This window comes from Chelonoidis abingdonii, chromosome 11 (genome assembly GCF_003597395.2).
Source record: "Chelonoidis abingdonii isolate Lonesome George chromosome 11, CheloAbing_2.0, whole genome shotgun sequence".
In the NCBI taxonomy this organism is placed as follows: Eukaryota; Metazoa; Chordata; order Testudines; family Testudinidae; genus Chelonoidis; species Chelonoidis abingdonii.
The window spans coordinates 41,514,138-41,529,710 of record NC_133779.1 but is presented as its reverse complement, the minus strand read 5'-3'; the positions used below and the strand labels follow the sequence as shown (position 1 = coordinate 41,529,710).

At 46.9% G+C, this 15,573-nt stretch overlaps 1 protein-coding gene across 1 annotated transcript; it reads right to left on the bottom strand.

The window, feature by feature from the left end:
* Positions 1 to 2,998: 2,998 nt before the first annotated feature.
* COPE (COPI coat complex subunit epsilon) lies at positions 2,999 to 15,323 on the bottom strand. Its single transcript, XM_032782768.2, has 9 exons — positions 15,224 to 15,323; positions 13,879 to 13,979; positions 13,020 to 13,172; positions 11,616 to 11,669; positions 10,852 to 10,933; positions 5,337 to 5,492; positions 4,495 to 4,563; positions 3,904 to 3,978; positions 2,999 to 3,339 (listed from the first exon to the last, which is right to left on the bottom strand). Exons 2-9 carry the CDS (start codon positions 13,911 to 13,913, stop codon positions 3,292 to 3,294), a joined length of 672 nt encoding a protein of 223 aa, XP_032638659.2. The 5' UTR covers positions 13,914 to 13,979; positions 15,224 to 15,323; the 3' UTR covers positions 2,999 to 3,291.
* Positions 15,324 to 15,573: the final 250 nt, after the last annotated feature.

Genomic DNA, 15,573 nt, shown 5'->3' with positions numbered 1-15,573 from the left:
GGGTGTGGATTTTTTCACATCGCCAAGGGACAAGCTGGCTTGTCCTAATTTTTCAGTATAGAGCAGCCTGAAGTGTTTTCATGGTGACAGATTTCAGTTTTTCCCTTCAGAACATGTTTTGCCAAGATCGCCAGTGGAGGAGAATGTGCAGAGCCCTTGATAAAATATTTAATACTTTTTGAATCAATACACACAACAGGAAGACTTCCCCTGAGCCTTCCTCTGTCCACAAAGGATCTCAGCAAGAAGATATTCTGAGCAGAAGGAAGATGTACAGTAGCATGAGGTATAATAGCCAAGTAGACAGCTTGGTGCAGAGAAATGAGGTTGGTTTACTCTGCCTTCCACACCTTTCCTGGAAAGCACATGAAATACAGCACAGCTGAAGTGTCTGGTACAAGTCATAGCAGAGTGCAGAATAGCCAACAATGTTTTTGAAGAAATGCAAATGTAACTTCCTCCTGCTTTAATTGTATCTGACATCCAAGCTGACAAAGCCTTTGCTAAATGTGCCGTTTCAAAGCCAGTACAACAAATCAGCTTAGCACTCCCGCCAGCTGCCCAGGTGGTAGGTTACATACAAGATGGGAAAGTAAACCAACATCTGTAGTCACCAATAACCACTCAAGAGACAGATGTTTCTGTGCTCCACTGGGAACAATCTGAAGGTAGAACCCTGAGCCCCCACATCCCCATTCTTCACTCTTACTTGCTCCCACCCCACGAAACCCCAGATGACCAGTCAACGGGGCTGCCTGACAGGAGAGGCTCCCCTCCCGCCCATGAAATGAGTGCGCTGCCTTTGCACAAACTTGGTCCCAAACAGAAGTGGCTCCCATGCTCTGGGATCCTGGTGGCCAGGCTGCCCACAGACACCTTTCAGGTAACAGCTGCTTGTTGAGCAGATAGATCAGTGCCTGCTGTTCCCCATTATCCGACACAATAGCAACGTTGGAGGGAGAGCACAAAGCACTTTGCTAGGCTGCAATTTGTATCTGATTAACAGATGCCACGTTCGCTGCTGCTCCTCTATGCAACCGCTGTGAATACAGCAGCCATTCCATTGAACATGCACCCACCCTCCTTCAGGGTGTTAAGGGCTCAATCCTGCACGTTACACATGGCGAACAGCACACAGCTTTAAAGTCAGTTTCTGCCCATGCAGCTGATTTCACAGGATACAGGCATGAGACTGTCTCTCAGAGTGAGATCAAACTCTGCAACATAGTTAAATTAAAAGTTGAGCCAGCACTTCATCTCCAAATGGCCCCTTCTCAACCACAGACCTGCTCCTTGTGCCTTGAAGTCAGTTCTGCTGATTTTACTGACAAATGCAAAGCCACAGTTTTTTTTTTAAATCAGGCCAGGCTTGTGTTTTATTTTAAACACTGGATGGACAGGAACTCAGTTGGGCCCCAGCTCTGCCCTTGACCCCTGTGACCTTAAGGCCTTCCGAAAAATAACAATACCTCTGAACGCACAGGAATGCTATGAGACTTAATTCTTTTGTGTTTCTAATATACAAGAACCACCTCACACAAAAGGCGCTCGAGAAGGGCCAAGTATTATTAGACTTCAACAACAGGAAGGCAGATGGGGTTCTCCTGTGCCTGGTGCATCCAGCCAAACATCACCTAAGTTCCAGTTGCAGGATCCTTATTACTGGGGTTGAAGGAAGAAGCAGAAAAAATCCATGGGACTTTGTAGCTGGAAAATTCACCTGTTAAATTGTAGAGTGGGGTGGGTTTGACAGGGAAAAGGAGAAGAAATATTGGTCAGCATGATGCCATTTGACATCACTGCTTTGAAAGAGCTCCGATTTTACACTTGTATCCCTCAGATCAATTACAGAAAATCCAGGGAATTCACCAGTGAGAAAACAAACTTGTCCTGCTAGCTAGGCCCAACAGATAGCACATTCCCCTATTTTTACAGGGACAGTACCGGCTACCCCTCTGCCACTTGCTTTGATTGTTTCAATTTTTAAGTCAATTTATCATGGCCCATCAAGTAGGGAACGGCTGCACCGAAAACACAAGCCCCTTTCACATCTGCCGCAAGCGGCTCCACAAAGAGAACATTCATTCAAGACTGGACCGTGAATAACCGTCCATTGAAAAGAGTTGCTCGCTGAGCAGGCCCAGGAAAGGGCCATTGTCCCTTTCAGAGCAATCACAGCTGAGGTGGGCACAAAGGAGACGCCAACCAGAAATGTTTGCAGCCTAGTGCAGCCTGACAAACAGAAGACTCCAGACAGATAAACATCAGAAAAATCTCAGCTATGGAGCCCATGCTGATCTCTGCCCCTTGCATGTTTGATGCAACAGAGCAGTTTATTACATCATAATACAACACATGCAGTAATATTACATGCTGCGTAAGTTGCACTCTAGGTTAGAGAGAGGTACAATCTTTTGGTGTCACGTCATGTTTGCTAGTGTAGAGTGTCAGGCTGATCAGTTCTTTAGCTTTTAATTAAATATGGGCAAGTCACAGTGTGCCTCACATGTACAGAGGGTCATACAAGGAGTTAACACATCCTGGGATACGGATTTTGTTGTGGTAAGATGTAACATTTCCCCGTCCCTGTGACATGAGCGCACTACATTTTACTGTCTTCAGATCCAGGCTGGCCCCTCTGCAATCAGAGTGCTTTGGATGCGACTACTATTATTCTGGGAAATCTTCCCTTCCCTCCTACTTGTGGCATCCCAAGCCATCCTGGAGGCAGGGAGAGCTGTGTGTCTATCTCCAAAGGGGCTTTTAGGGAGCAGCAGCAGCTGGCAGTGGTGCTGCAGTCCATGGGAGAGGCAGATGCTCAGCATCAGGCTCTTGGAAAGCCTCAGGGGTCAGGTGGGAACTCAGGATCCACCCATGTCCCCAAAGTAGCTGTTAAGAAGCTCAGCAGTGAAAAGAAGAGGTAATATTCCCACTTTATCCAGTGGGAATGTTCACCGTATAGATAACGCCAACATACAAAGCAGAAGGGCCACACCAGTCCACAAAAGGCTTTATTAGAAATGTTTAAGGTACAGTGTTGCACACTCTTGACATGCACTGTAATTTAAACAAGGAGTTTGGAACCTAGTTAAGTAAGGACATAGGGTTCTAGGCTACACATCTCCATGTGTTACATATACATTCGGCATCGGCTTGCTGAAAACACAAGACCCTGCCATGCTGAAACAGATGCCAGACCGACTTGCAGAATGAACTCTGTCCACAAGGCCAGAGAGACTTTACACATCACCCCCTCTTCCCAAGGTACCACAGTGTGGATCCACTGAGTCCTCATGCACTGGGGGCGTACTGCATGACCAGCCGGTCAAAGTCATTCTCCTGTCAAAGAAAATAAAAATAGAGACTCTTGGTTTTTAGCTACTGAAAATTTATTATAACCTTGTTTGCTAGTGGGCTGAAGAAAAGGCTACAGCATCTCAGGAGGGCAGCTAAGAGGCGCTGTGAGCTTGCAATACCCTAAATCAGCAGCTCTCGACCTTCTCTGAATGAGGTCCTTCCATACCCAGCACAGCCCCCTCCTATCTAAACAGGGCACACCTCCCCCCATTTAAGCAATATGGGAAGTGGACAGAGGTCACAATCAGCTGACTGAGAACCCATAACTCAGTGCTGTTGTTTCAGACATTCAGGCAGGCACTGCTCCTCTGATTTATACTTGGTTTGTGTTTTCAAGGTTGTCTCTACAACCATGAAGGACAGAATCATAATTTGAATTTCTGAATGAAAGTGTAAAAATGGGAGGATGAGCAGGATTCCCTGAAATCTGGTCACGACCCAGCCCAGGGCTCATGACCTATAGCTTGAGAAGCCCGAGGTCTGATCCACTAATTCCAACAATGGTATGACCCATAATACAAGAGGATTCAGATATGAACCGGTTACCTTTGCCTGGTACTCCTGTATAAATGGGTGATTTTTATGGGCATCTTTCAGTTGTGACAAGTAGCGATTGGTAACCTGGGTGGAAGAGATACAAGTGAGACCCCAACGTTGAGATCAGAGGAGGAAAAGCTAAGAGCTTAAAACGGGCACACGAGAGCGTTGATCTTCAGAGTGCTTTACAGGCACTGAAACAGGGCAAGTATCTCCCCCTTTTATAGCTGAGGGAGAGTCAGGGCTTGATTTTCAGAAGCCCTGACCACTGACAGCTCCAGCTGAAGTCATGAGTTAAAAATCAGGTCTTAACTGATGTGCTCACAGTCATACTATGAACCAGGGGCAAAGCTGGGATTGGAAGCGTGGAATTCCAGGCTCATACTCAGGTTCTCTCAATCCCGAGCTTCCCTCTCTATTATAAAGGAACGCAAGGGTTTTAGACAGTGCATTAAAATAGTCCATTTCCGCAACTTCAGTTAGCACAGGAGCACATAACACCTTCAAACCCAAGCGAGCCTAGTATCTGCACGCCTTTAACAGCAACAGCACACCCACCCACCCACCGTACTGCACTCAGACAAGCACAATTAGCCTCACCTCCGGTGGTTTACCCAGATGCTGTGACAGGACAACAAAATTGATCAGGGTCTCAGGATGGCTGCTATCCTGAAAGCATAAAGGGAAAACACATCAGACTTTCTGTCCTGCCTCCCTATTACTTTAACCAGGTGCAGCACCAAGCGTGTTTCTGCAACTGGAAACCATCTTCTTCTTAAGAACCCACAGATTGCTGTACAGGTAGGGGAAGAGTTAGGCCCTAAGAGGTGACAGGCAACGAATTCCTGAGTGAACACAGCATGGCTAATGAGGTCCTAGGACAAGCAATCAAAGGCCAAGAACCCAGCTACCCAAGTGCCAGGATAGCTCTGAAACACACATGCTTGTGAGATGCTAACTGCTTATGAAATAGGATTTATATGAGACCAAGCCAGTGAGACCTGAGTGTCTCAGACATGGGCAGAACATTTAAGACGACATGTTTAACAGACTCAGCCTACTCGGGGAAGTGTGGGGATTCCGGAACTGGAAGTCAGCTGCCTGAGAACACAGTGGAACAATAATTTGCCTGGACAATCCACTAATGGCACTGCAGCTTCCAGAGCTTATGGGGATGTTTCAGAGAACAGGAAATGGATTCAGAATGACATAGGGTTTAGATAGAAAACATGATTTAAAATATGGAATTAAAAAACACTCCCCAAATTCTTACAGGCTGCAGCCAGCCAGCCCTGGGCACAATGACCAAAGATGAGGCTAAGGAGCAGTTATATATACACATGCATGAAGTTTAATCGTCAACATTCTTGCTACTTTTCTTTTGCCTCTTTCCAGCAAGGCGGATTTGAATCCAAGGTTATATTGCCAGACAGAAAACACACCTTGTCTAGCGCCTCCTGGAGCACACCATCTGCATCTTCCCACTTGCCCTGTGCCATGTAGCAGGCGGCCTGTCCATTAAGCAGAAGCAGGGTAGATGAGCATTTGTCTGCCATCTCTTGGAAGATGTAATAGGCATCCTGTAATTTCTCCCCACCCTGTGAAGAAATGGGACAGATAACCTGCGACTGTGCTGCATTATGCCAAGGAGGCTGTAGTGTTGCTGTGGGGGAGGGTTTAAACACTGCAAAGAGTACCCTTATAGACTAACAGACGTTTTGGAGCATGAGCTTTTATGGGTGAATACCCACTTCGTCGGATGCATGGTTTAAACACTAAGTGATGAAGTGCCCCGTGATTAAATACAAGTCGACTGAGTCATCATCTCCCTTTGATCAATAGCCTCTGTGCCATGGTCAGAGCAGCTGAAAAGGTGAGGAAGCTTGTTCTTCACAAAAGCAGTTTTCACACTGCTCAGGTTAGTCTACACACCTCAGCTTGCTCAGAAAGAGTCTGACCCAGTTAACATCTGACCAGTTTCATCCTGTTCTCAACAATCTTTCCAAGAATCTGCCACTGGGCTGCCCAAGACAACGTTCAGAGGTTACAAACTGGGGGTACAGCTACACTACAAGCAGTGCTACAGCAAGGCCACTGCAGTGCAGACCCTTACTCCAGGGACAGGAGGAGGTTTTCCATTGCTGTAGTAACACCCTCATCCTGGGAAAATTCTTTTGTCGACCTAATTGTATCTACACTGGGGGCAAGGTCAACACAACACAGTCATAGCCCTGACTGTTGTAGCTAGGGAGACCCAAATTGTAGGTGTAGAACCCGCCTTGGTCCACAGGGCTTGCGTGAACTGACAATCTCTGCCTAATAGTTTCCTGCATTCACTGGGTCTCCTGTACATCGACAGATCTTTAACAAGGCTGCGGAAGAAAGCAGCGCAAGACCATTAAATATTAAGAGCTACTTGGAAGCTTGTGTCTGGTGAAGACAGATTTTAAATTTTAAAAGAACCATGTCAGAACCTGGTGGTGATAAAGCAAGTGGGTTATAAAGAGAAATTTAAGTCTCAGAATCAGAATATTATTAGCTGGGTTTTTCAAGAGGGCTCAGGTCTTGAAAAGCCCATTGTTCTCAGAGGGGGATTCTTTGTTGTTCCTAATGGGACATGAATTCTTGACTATTTGGCCCTAAACTATTACTCTATAAAATGACTGAGACAAGGGACACAAGGACAGAGCTGAATACTGAGGCCAATTTTAAAATTATAACTTTGAGTTGTTACAAGCCTGCCTCCACCTTTACTGAATTTTAGGAGACTTTATTCCTGCCATACACAGGATATTTGGAGAACGACAGCTCACATGTTCTTGAATGCTTAGTTAATTAAATGAAACTTCAAACTAAGGAAATTCTTAGGAACTTGCTTTCTGTGAGCAGTGCCAGGCCCCCAGAGTGCCCAGGCAATGACAGCTCCTTAGCCATAAAACCGCACGTATTACCTCCACATGTGCTAGTGTCTCTGGAACGAAGCTTTAGAATTTCAGTTTTGCTTTAATATTCCATATTAGTTTCTTGTATATTATGTTGGAAAGATATGAGTCAATAGGAGTCTTTGGCTGCAAACCCTAAGCATATTACAAAGAGAAGGTTGTAAATCTAGGAGACAGCTGAGCAAAGGGCAAACTAACAAGGGTGCCGTCTCAAAGATCAGGACGCTTCCCCGTGCAAGATGCAAGACTGCCAGAGACACGGTTGTCATGTTTGAGAGGGACAGGTCGTTGTGTAAAAGAATGCAAGGATATTCTTTATGCAAAATACCCCAGAGCAGTAAGTGCTGCTTAAGATGAGTCATCAGAACTGCAAATCAAGTCATTAAAGTGGGCCTTTTTACTCTCCTCTTTGCAAACAGAAAAATCTTTAGTTTTGACCCCACACAAAGAATTCTAGAATTATTCTTGTTGAAAGTGATTTCTTCTACAAATATATGAAAATCTTCAAACTTTTAAACTTTAAGGAAAATATGTATGCCTGGGAAGTGTTTTATGCTACTTCTTACCTTGTTTCTCCATTTAAAGATGAAAACATTTGCTTATTCATTAAAATCTTAAGAGGATGTAGACTTCTTTTGCAATATTCATGTAAAAATATTTTATATCTAAATTCAAACCCTCCATACAACAACTGAAGAATTCCAGCTTTGCTATGGATGCTTTAGCAGACTGCATGATATCAGGTGAAGATGCTAGGGCCTTCCCAGAAAGGTGCTGAGCCAATGAAATGGGACAGCAGCGGATACTGAAATCAGGCCAAGCCTGAAAGAGGTGTGACTTCCATCTTTACCAAGAGGATAAATCCCTCTGAACTCAGCCATTTCATCTCAGCTCCCTCTGCTTCTCTCATCCAAGCAAACTCATTTTTCCCTTAATAGGACATTCATAATGACTAATTGTGAGTATTCTGTGGGTCTTTAACCTTGGTGTCCCCTAAGGCATGGCAAGAAGCTCATTTAACGAAGTGAGTGGATGTCACCTTCCTAAATTGGCAGTGAAACGACAATTAAGATCTGGCCTCACATTTCTTGTTTCTCTAGACTATAAACTTTTAGCAATTTTGGGGATAAAATGGCTTGGCTCCCAACACCTCTTTCTCCCCCCGCCTACACGCACTGAGACTGCTGTGTGTTGGGATAATTTTAAAAAGGTTTGTCTTGTGACCGCCAGGAGACTAAACAATTAACTATAGTCCTGGTTACTAAGGCACACAGAAGACAACGAAAGAAAATGGTGTCCAGGTAGCATACAGCATTTCTCCCCAGAGCTAAAGAAAACGAACACATTAACATATAGCAGAACTATCAAGCATAACACAATTCACCCTTCCATCTGGACACACGGGAGAGCTGCAACTGCAGAGAGTAGCAGGGTGGGCAAAACTGATTTCCAAGGCCCTGCTAAAGTCAATGGGAGTTTCGCCTGATTAAGGCCAACAAGATTTGGTCCATTGTTTTCTTTTGGCTGTTTACATCTCTCTCCACAGTCCCTAGATCACAGCAGCCTACTGTGGTCCTATGTGTTACTGTGTCATTCAAATGCCAAGTTATGAAACGGAAGCTAGAGAAAACGTTATTTATTTTCCAGAAGCTGATGCTACATTATCATAAGCACCTGGCACTATTATTCTGTCCCACATTTCCAGACTGAGAGATGACCACCTGGGTCATGGCAATTTAAACCTCCAATAAGAGGATCAACACACATCTGAGGGAGTGGCTGGATCATGGGATTAGTAACAGGACATGGGAGCCTTTCACCTCTAATTCAATAGTCTGAATCCAAGCCAGCAGTGGCCCATCTGGTTCTATTCTATTTAGGTGCCTACACCAGGCCCCTCACCACTGTAAATGATCACCCTCTAGAATAAAAAGACATCAGCTGTCTCAGGTCCCTTCTCCTCTCCACTGGGGGGCGAACCTGAGTAGCTTAATGTTGTCCCCTCCTCCCAGTGTAACTGCCCACAGGTCAGGAGCTGCTTTGAGGGAAAAGCCAGATCAAAGGGGCAAGTTTCACAAATGGACTGGAAAGCTGCCAAGTCCATGGCCTGCGGTATGAAATCTGGTCTCAGGCAAACCCCCGAGAAAGCCCCATCGGAGGGAGATGTCTTTGCCCCAGAGGGAGGCAGTTCCATTGCTCCCGAAAAGCTGAGCTGTTGAGCTCCTGGAAAGAGGGGTTCAAACCACTGCGGGTTTTGACATTAAGGACGGAGACCTTAGAAGGTGACCCAGAAGCCACTGGAGTGAGCAGCACACTGCTGGCTGTTAAGAGACCAATATAAAGAGAGTGCATGCTCAGTCCAGTTCCTGCCCACGTAATAAAAACCACAGCCGGTGCCTCTCTTGGTAGCCCCAGCAGACAGGCTGGAAACCGAACGGCCCTCCTGCCTCCTAAAACTAGGTCTCCTGACCAGGGTGAAGGTACGCTGGCAGCAGGGAAGCTTGCCCTGGCATGGTCTCCATTGATCAGAGACCCTGCAACTGGATCTAGAAAGGAGTTGGGCTCCACACAGCAATACTGACACATTCAGAAGAAGCCAAGTGATGGCTGAGTAATTAATCTGCAGTGCAAACTGTTCAAAGTGCTGTGGGAATGAATGGCTAGCAGAGGCAGGACTCTGCTCCACAGAAACCTCAACGGCTTTCCAGACTCAGAAGGCATCAAGCTGTTTCTCTGAATGGATGGAAAGGGGTATGAGAGATCAAAAGTGTGAAATGCAGTTACCATAGCACAACGTAAACAAATCTGAATCAGAACTGAAGGGTGTCTGATAAATACCAGCTGCCACAGAACCCACTGAGCCTGTTTCACTGAAAGTGGGTTTAGCTAGAGCAGGGCTTTATTGATAGGATCAGATGTAAACACAAATACACTCGGCCGTAAAGACAAATTTTTACATTTTCATCTAAGGTCTAACTAGGGCCAGCATTGAAATATCAGACTGCAGTTTCCCATTTTACGTTATCATCGTTTGTGAATTATTCAACTATTGAGAAGAAATGAGCTCTTCTGTGTCCGAGTTAACGATCAAGTGGTACAGATGAAAAAAGCTTGCACTCAAAGGAACTAATTAGTCTGGCTATTCCCCATGCACCTGCAGGGAAAGCAAACTCACATGGTAAAGGAGGAAGGTAAAGGGAAAGAATTATCAAGTACTTCTGCCTGAGCTATTTGCACCTCTGGAGACTGAGACAAAGGGAGAATGATCAGAAATGGGATGGAGTCATGCCAGTGCTCTGAGATGCCAGGTCCTAGCTTTTCTAGGCAACTGCTCCAGTTTAAGTGTCCAGGATACAGCAGCTAGTGCCCACTCTCTCCCACACAGCTGCGGGCCCTCTTGCTACCCCCCAAGCTTCACAGTAAGACCATGTTTTGGCACAGCCTAAGAACCATTTAAACCACTCAAACACCAACAGCTGGTAGGCAGCAGTGATGCACAAAGTCTCATTATTATAGTCTCAATTCAGCAAGGAACTCCAGCATGTGCCTAACTGAAGGCAACGTCATTGTTTGTGTGCTCAAACAGGGACAACCCAGCAGGTGCGTAAATAGAGGCCCAAGGCTGGGATGGGGAATGCAGAGTACAAGTCACTGAAGCCTCGGGGGAGACACCACCAGGGAGCCCCTGCATTAGGTTACTGAACATTCAGGAGCTGATCCTACTGCTACACTGTTCGGGGGAGGGGAATGCATCCATCTCACCTTTAAACACAACCTGTCTGTTCCACATCACACCACACACCTAGGTGTGCTCTAATGAGCCCTGTTTGTGTCTGACTAGGCAACTTCCTGGAGAAGAACAGGATTCTGTCTACTGCCCAGTCTGGCCTTCCCCTTGCAGCAGCTCATGGCAGGGATGGATTCACGCACTTAAGGCATTTTGGAGAACACGTGAAGAGCACGATGTAAGGCAGTGCCTGTGGGGCAGAGCGGGGTCTCGGCCTACAATACTCACCACAGCCAGGTTCACCCAGGCAGTGGCCAGCTGGGTGAGGGTAGCATCCTCATCTTGCTCCTGCATCTTCTTCAGTTCCTTGCTGAGTAAACACAAAGGGGAGCCGCACAATGAGGAAACCAATCCAGTCCAGCTTGCTTTACGTCCCAAGTGCACAGACGTCATCCCTTTGCAGCCCTCACAGCTCAGCGAATTGAGGCTGTGGTCTCCTGGGACACACACACACACCCCAGTCAGAGGCACAGTGCCTTTGGGCTCACTGACCTTTGCAGGTTGGCACAAATACCTCCAGTGTATTTTCTTTAAGCAGAGAAATCATCGCAGCCACAAGAGAAGAACGTCTGGTGTCCGCAGATGGTTGTTTTATTTCCCTTTAGGGCAGCAGGCAACTCAGGCACTGGAGGTTCATTTAACACTCCAGTGAGGTCATGACTAAATCCTAGAACCCTGCTTCTTCTTTAGCTGCACTCACAGCTCCCCTTTTATTTCCAGGGTCCGCCACACTGTGTTCACACCCAGCCAAGGGGGACACCTGCCAGCTCCACCTGTGACCAGGCTCAAATGCTGCCTGCAGGATATTGACCCCAAGGCAGAACCAGAGCTGAGTAATGCCTTCCCATGGCTCTGGGTGGATTAATTCCCCAAGGGCCTCTCTACGCAGTGTCAATGACAAGCTGAGCGGGTACATGTGGACACAGTAAGGGAATTTAACATGTGGCAAACAAGCTACATGCCTATGTGGCAAATAGAAGATACAAGCTTACCGGGCCAGATCGAGCCTGTCGAGCTTCAGCAGTATCTGTATCATCATTGCCATGCTGCAGGGAACAAGCGCACATCAGGGCTGTACTCTAGGCCAGTGGTCCCCAGTCTTTTCCAGGTTGTGGGCACCAGATGACGAGCCACCGAGGACTGTGGCTGGCGGACAAACGTCCACCAAAATACCCCAAGAAGCGGCAAGAACGTCAAGAGGAGTCGCCACCGAAAATCAGCGGCATTTCGGCAGCGACGCCTCTTAGTGACGCTGCTTTTCGGCAGCGGTGCCTCTTGATGCCACCACTTTTCGGCAGCATTTCGGTGGCAATACCTCTTGATGACGTCGCTTTTTGGCAGCAGTTCAGCGGATGCTTGTCCGCCGGCCAGTATGCAGGCACACAGACGTCCCAGTGGGTGCCATGGCGCCCGCAGGCACCACGTTGGGGATTCCTGCTCTAAGCTTTACTGCGCCCCCTTCACAGCAGGGACTGAAGTGTCCCCTATGGACCAAAGGCCAGCCCCACCACAGAACTGTTACTTCCCTCTTCTTTCACCCAGGCCTCGGAAGGCTTGGCTACCCCAAATCTGCTGTCTGTTCCTACACTCACGTCTTCCCAGGTTCCCTTCTTAACACTGCTTTACAGCATGGTTGTACCAACTGTCTGTTATAATTTGTGGAGTCGGATTCCAAAATCAACCCCTTTTATTTAATAAAATATAATTGGAAAAATGTATAACTATCTCATCAGAATCAAACTCCCCTACCTCATGGTGCAGCGTCTCCCCTCCCCGACCCAATAAGGAGCACACCATCAGCAGAGGTCCCTGCCTCAGAATCCCCAGCAACTGCTCATTGCTGTTGTGCCAAAATCTCCACTACAAAAACTTCAGCGAAGTTTCATTCAGCTATCGTGGGTGTCAAGCGCAACTCAAAGCACCGGAAGAGAGGCTTTGCACGGGTACATTGCCTGGCTCGTGCCTGCGCCTTTAGAAGTACACCGCCTAGCGAACAGACAGGGTGCTAGTGAGTAAGAACAGGCATTTCACCACCTTGCTTTCTCTGCAGCAGGGAAGCAATCAAGCAGGCAGTGTTATTCGAATACAGACAGGACAGGCTGCTCCAGGACTCTGATTGCTCTAGCACTGTAGGCATCATAATGCCCTTCCCTCTACCTGAAAATATGCATGAGATGTGGTAGCCTGAATCCCCTTAGCCTCAGACTGAGTGAATGTGTGTCTTGTTCTGGAATAGACACCTGATTACTTGTTACTAACACCCCCAAATCAATCTCATACTGGTTTCTATAAAACTTTAAAACAAGTCAGACTTCATCTGTTTCTATGGCAACATTTCCTTGGATCACAGAGAGAGGCTTTGCTGAGTGACGCCTGGCTGTCTGAGCTGCACTCACCATTCCAAGCTTTCTCCTTGGTGTAGTGTGCGCAGGGCCGCATCAGGGTTTGCGTCATGGAAATAGATAGAAGCAGCCATCAGCAGGAAAGTCGTATTGGTCACATCAACGCTTTTTGCCATCTTCTTGTCCAAATCAGCAACAATTGCATCCCTGGGGAGAGTGAGCTGGTGAGAGTTTCGGAACAGATCATTCAATTTCTAACCAAGGCAACAGCTGTCACCCTCCAGCGGGGAAAGTCCACTGAATTTTTTTAATTCAGCCTTTTAAAAATTATTTGAACTAAAAAGCATTGGGGAAAAATATTTTCATGCCCGCACACTCAAAAACAACACAGGGCAGTTTTACTAAGCATGGCCAGCAATTTGGCAAGGCAGAAGAGTTTCAGCCCAAAACAATAGCTTTTCAGAAATATATCAAATACCTGAAATCAGCCAATGGAGATGGAGACAAATACTGTATGTGCTCCTCGCCCAAGGCCAGCTAAACTGATCCTGTAGACAATGTTTTAAAATCATGAACCAGTGAGCGGCAGTTAGACAGACAAACCAGTTGGGCCAACCAGCAGGAATTGCTGTCTAAAACCTGCCCTCAACACCAGTCTATCATCTGAAGATTGAAAGTGTTTTATTGTGCACTGGTATAGGAAGCACGACCATAGAGGTGTGGCTCTGGAATGTTAAATGTATAGACCCATTTTTAATAAGCCAGAGAATAACTGGTTAAAAACACTTCAGTTATTCCCATCCCACGTGATCAGGGTCACATGCAGAAATGACCAAGATTATACTCCCACTATTGAAGCAAATTCTTTGCTGGGCAGTATTTGTATGTTACAATAATTTAATGTCACACTTACCTCTGAGTGTCGTTTGAAAGATATTCTGCAAACATTCTAACTGCTTGGAGCTCAGGGCAAGCATTGGCTTTGATTTCATCCAGAACAACACCATATTTTCTCTATTGAGGACGGAAAGAGACATTGTGTAACAATTTACGAACAAAAGAAAAACAGTTCACTATGATGTAAGTTACAAAGTAGTAAGGAACATTATCTTTGCTGCATCTCTGGCACACTCAGATGAGACTGACTAGCTAGACAGAATTAACAGAGAAACACTGTTGCAAGTATCACTATTAATGAATCTCCTCTGTTTGTGTTACTAACATAACCCCAGATTATTAGACAAAGAATTTTAAAAAGCCACTTATCACTATTTATGCTATAATTTATTTACAATTTACCCAAACTGAGTAGTCAGTTTCATATTGTGGTTCACATGAACTGGCAGAAAAATCTTGTGTTTGGGTTTCCCAACACTTCAAGGAAAAAATTGCCATTAAGACAATTAAGTACTTAAAACACTAATTAAAAAGTTATTAGACTATTTGTAATTAAAACCAAAAGACCCTTACATTTTGGACCTAAACTCAAACAGCAACAACTGCAGGCTGAGTGACGGTGGGTTATCATTGGTTGCATGCAGGGAGAAGTACAACAGGCATGCGAGAACACGGGAAATAATTGTTTTAAGTTTATAGCTCATCACCAACATCACAAAGAACAGCAAAAGTAAATCTTCACCCAACTGATGATGTTTAGGACTCCTGTAACACTTCACAGGCTTGTCTAGCCTCGCATACTCGATTTCAAGTATGGGGAAATACAGGCCAGAAAGGTCTAATTAGTTCAGTGGTTCTCAAACTGTGGGTGGGGACCCCAAAGTGGGTCACAGCCCTGTTTTAATGGGGTCACCAGGGCTGGCTTAGCCTTGCTGGCGCCCAGGGCCAAAGACAAAGCCCAGGGGCTTCAGCCCTGGGAGGCAGGGCTCAGGTTACAGGCCCCCTGCCTGGGGCTGAAGCCCTTGGGCTTTGCCCCCACCCCCACCCCACCCAGGGCAGTGGGGCCTGGGCTTTGATCCCCCAACCAGAGGTAGTGGGGCTCAGGCTTCAGCCCCTTTCCCCCCACCGGAGTCAGGTAGTAATTTTTGTTGTCAGAAGGGGGTCTCAGTGTAATGAAGTTTGAGAACCGCTGAGCTGGTTCATACTGTGCTCATCCCCTTGTCAACCTGGATGGAGGCGATAGGCCCCAAGGCTGCAGAAGGAATCAGTGTCAGAGCTCAAGAGACTGGGGTGCTGGACTGGAACTCAGAGCTCCCTGCTCTCAGCCCAGGCCCCTCTCCATGCAGAGCCGGGGATCTCACCTGGGCAATGTAGGCTCGGTATAAGAAGACATCCCGCTCCGCCTCCCTTTCCGGACTGGACGGCTGAAGGAACGAGAAGAGGCAGACAGACTGTCAGCCAGCACTATCAGACCCCTGAGGCAATAACGCGGCCCTGAGCATGACCTGCAGCCAGGAGGGGAGACCCGTGCCCGGTGGGGGGGGGTGTGTGGAGGCCACAGGGGTCTGTCTGCGGGGTGGGAGGAGGAAAGCGGTACAATTTGTGATGGGGGGGTCAGAGGGGCTCAGTTGGTCTGGAGAGGATGAGGAGATGGGGGGGAGGAGATGGGCGGGCCTAGGGGGTGATATGGGGGCCACCCCCCCCGGCTGGG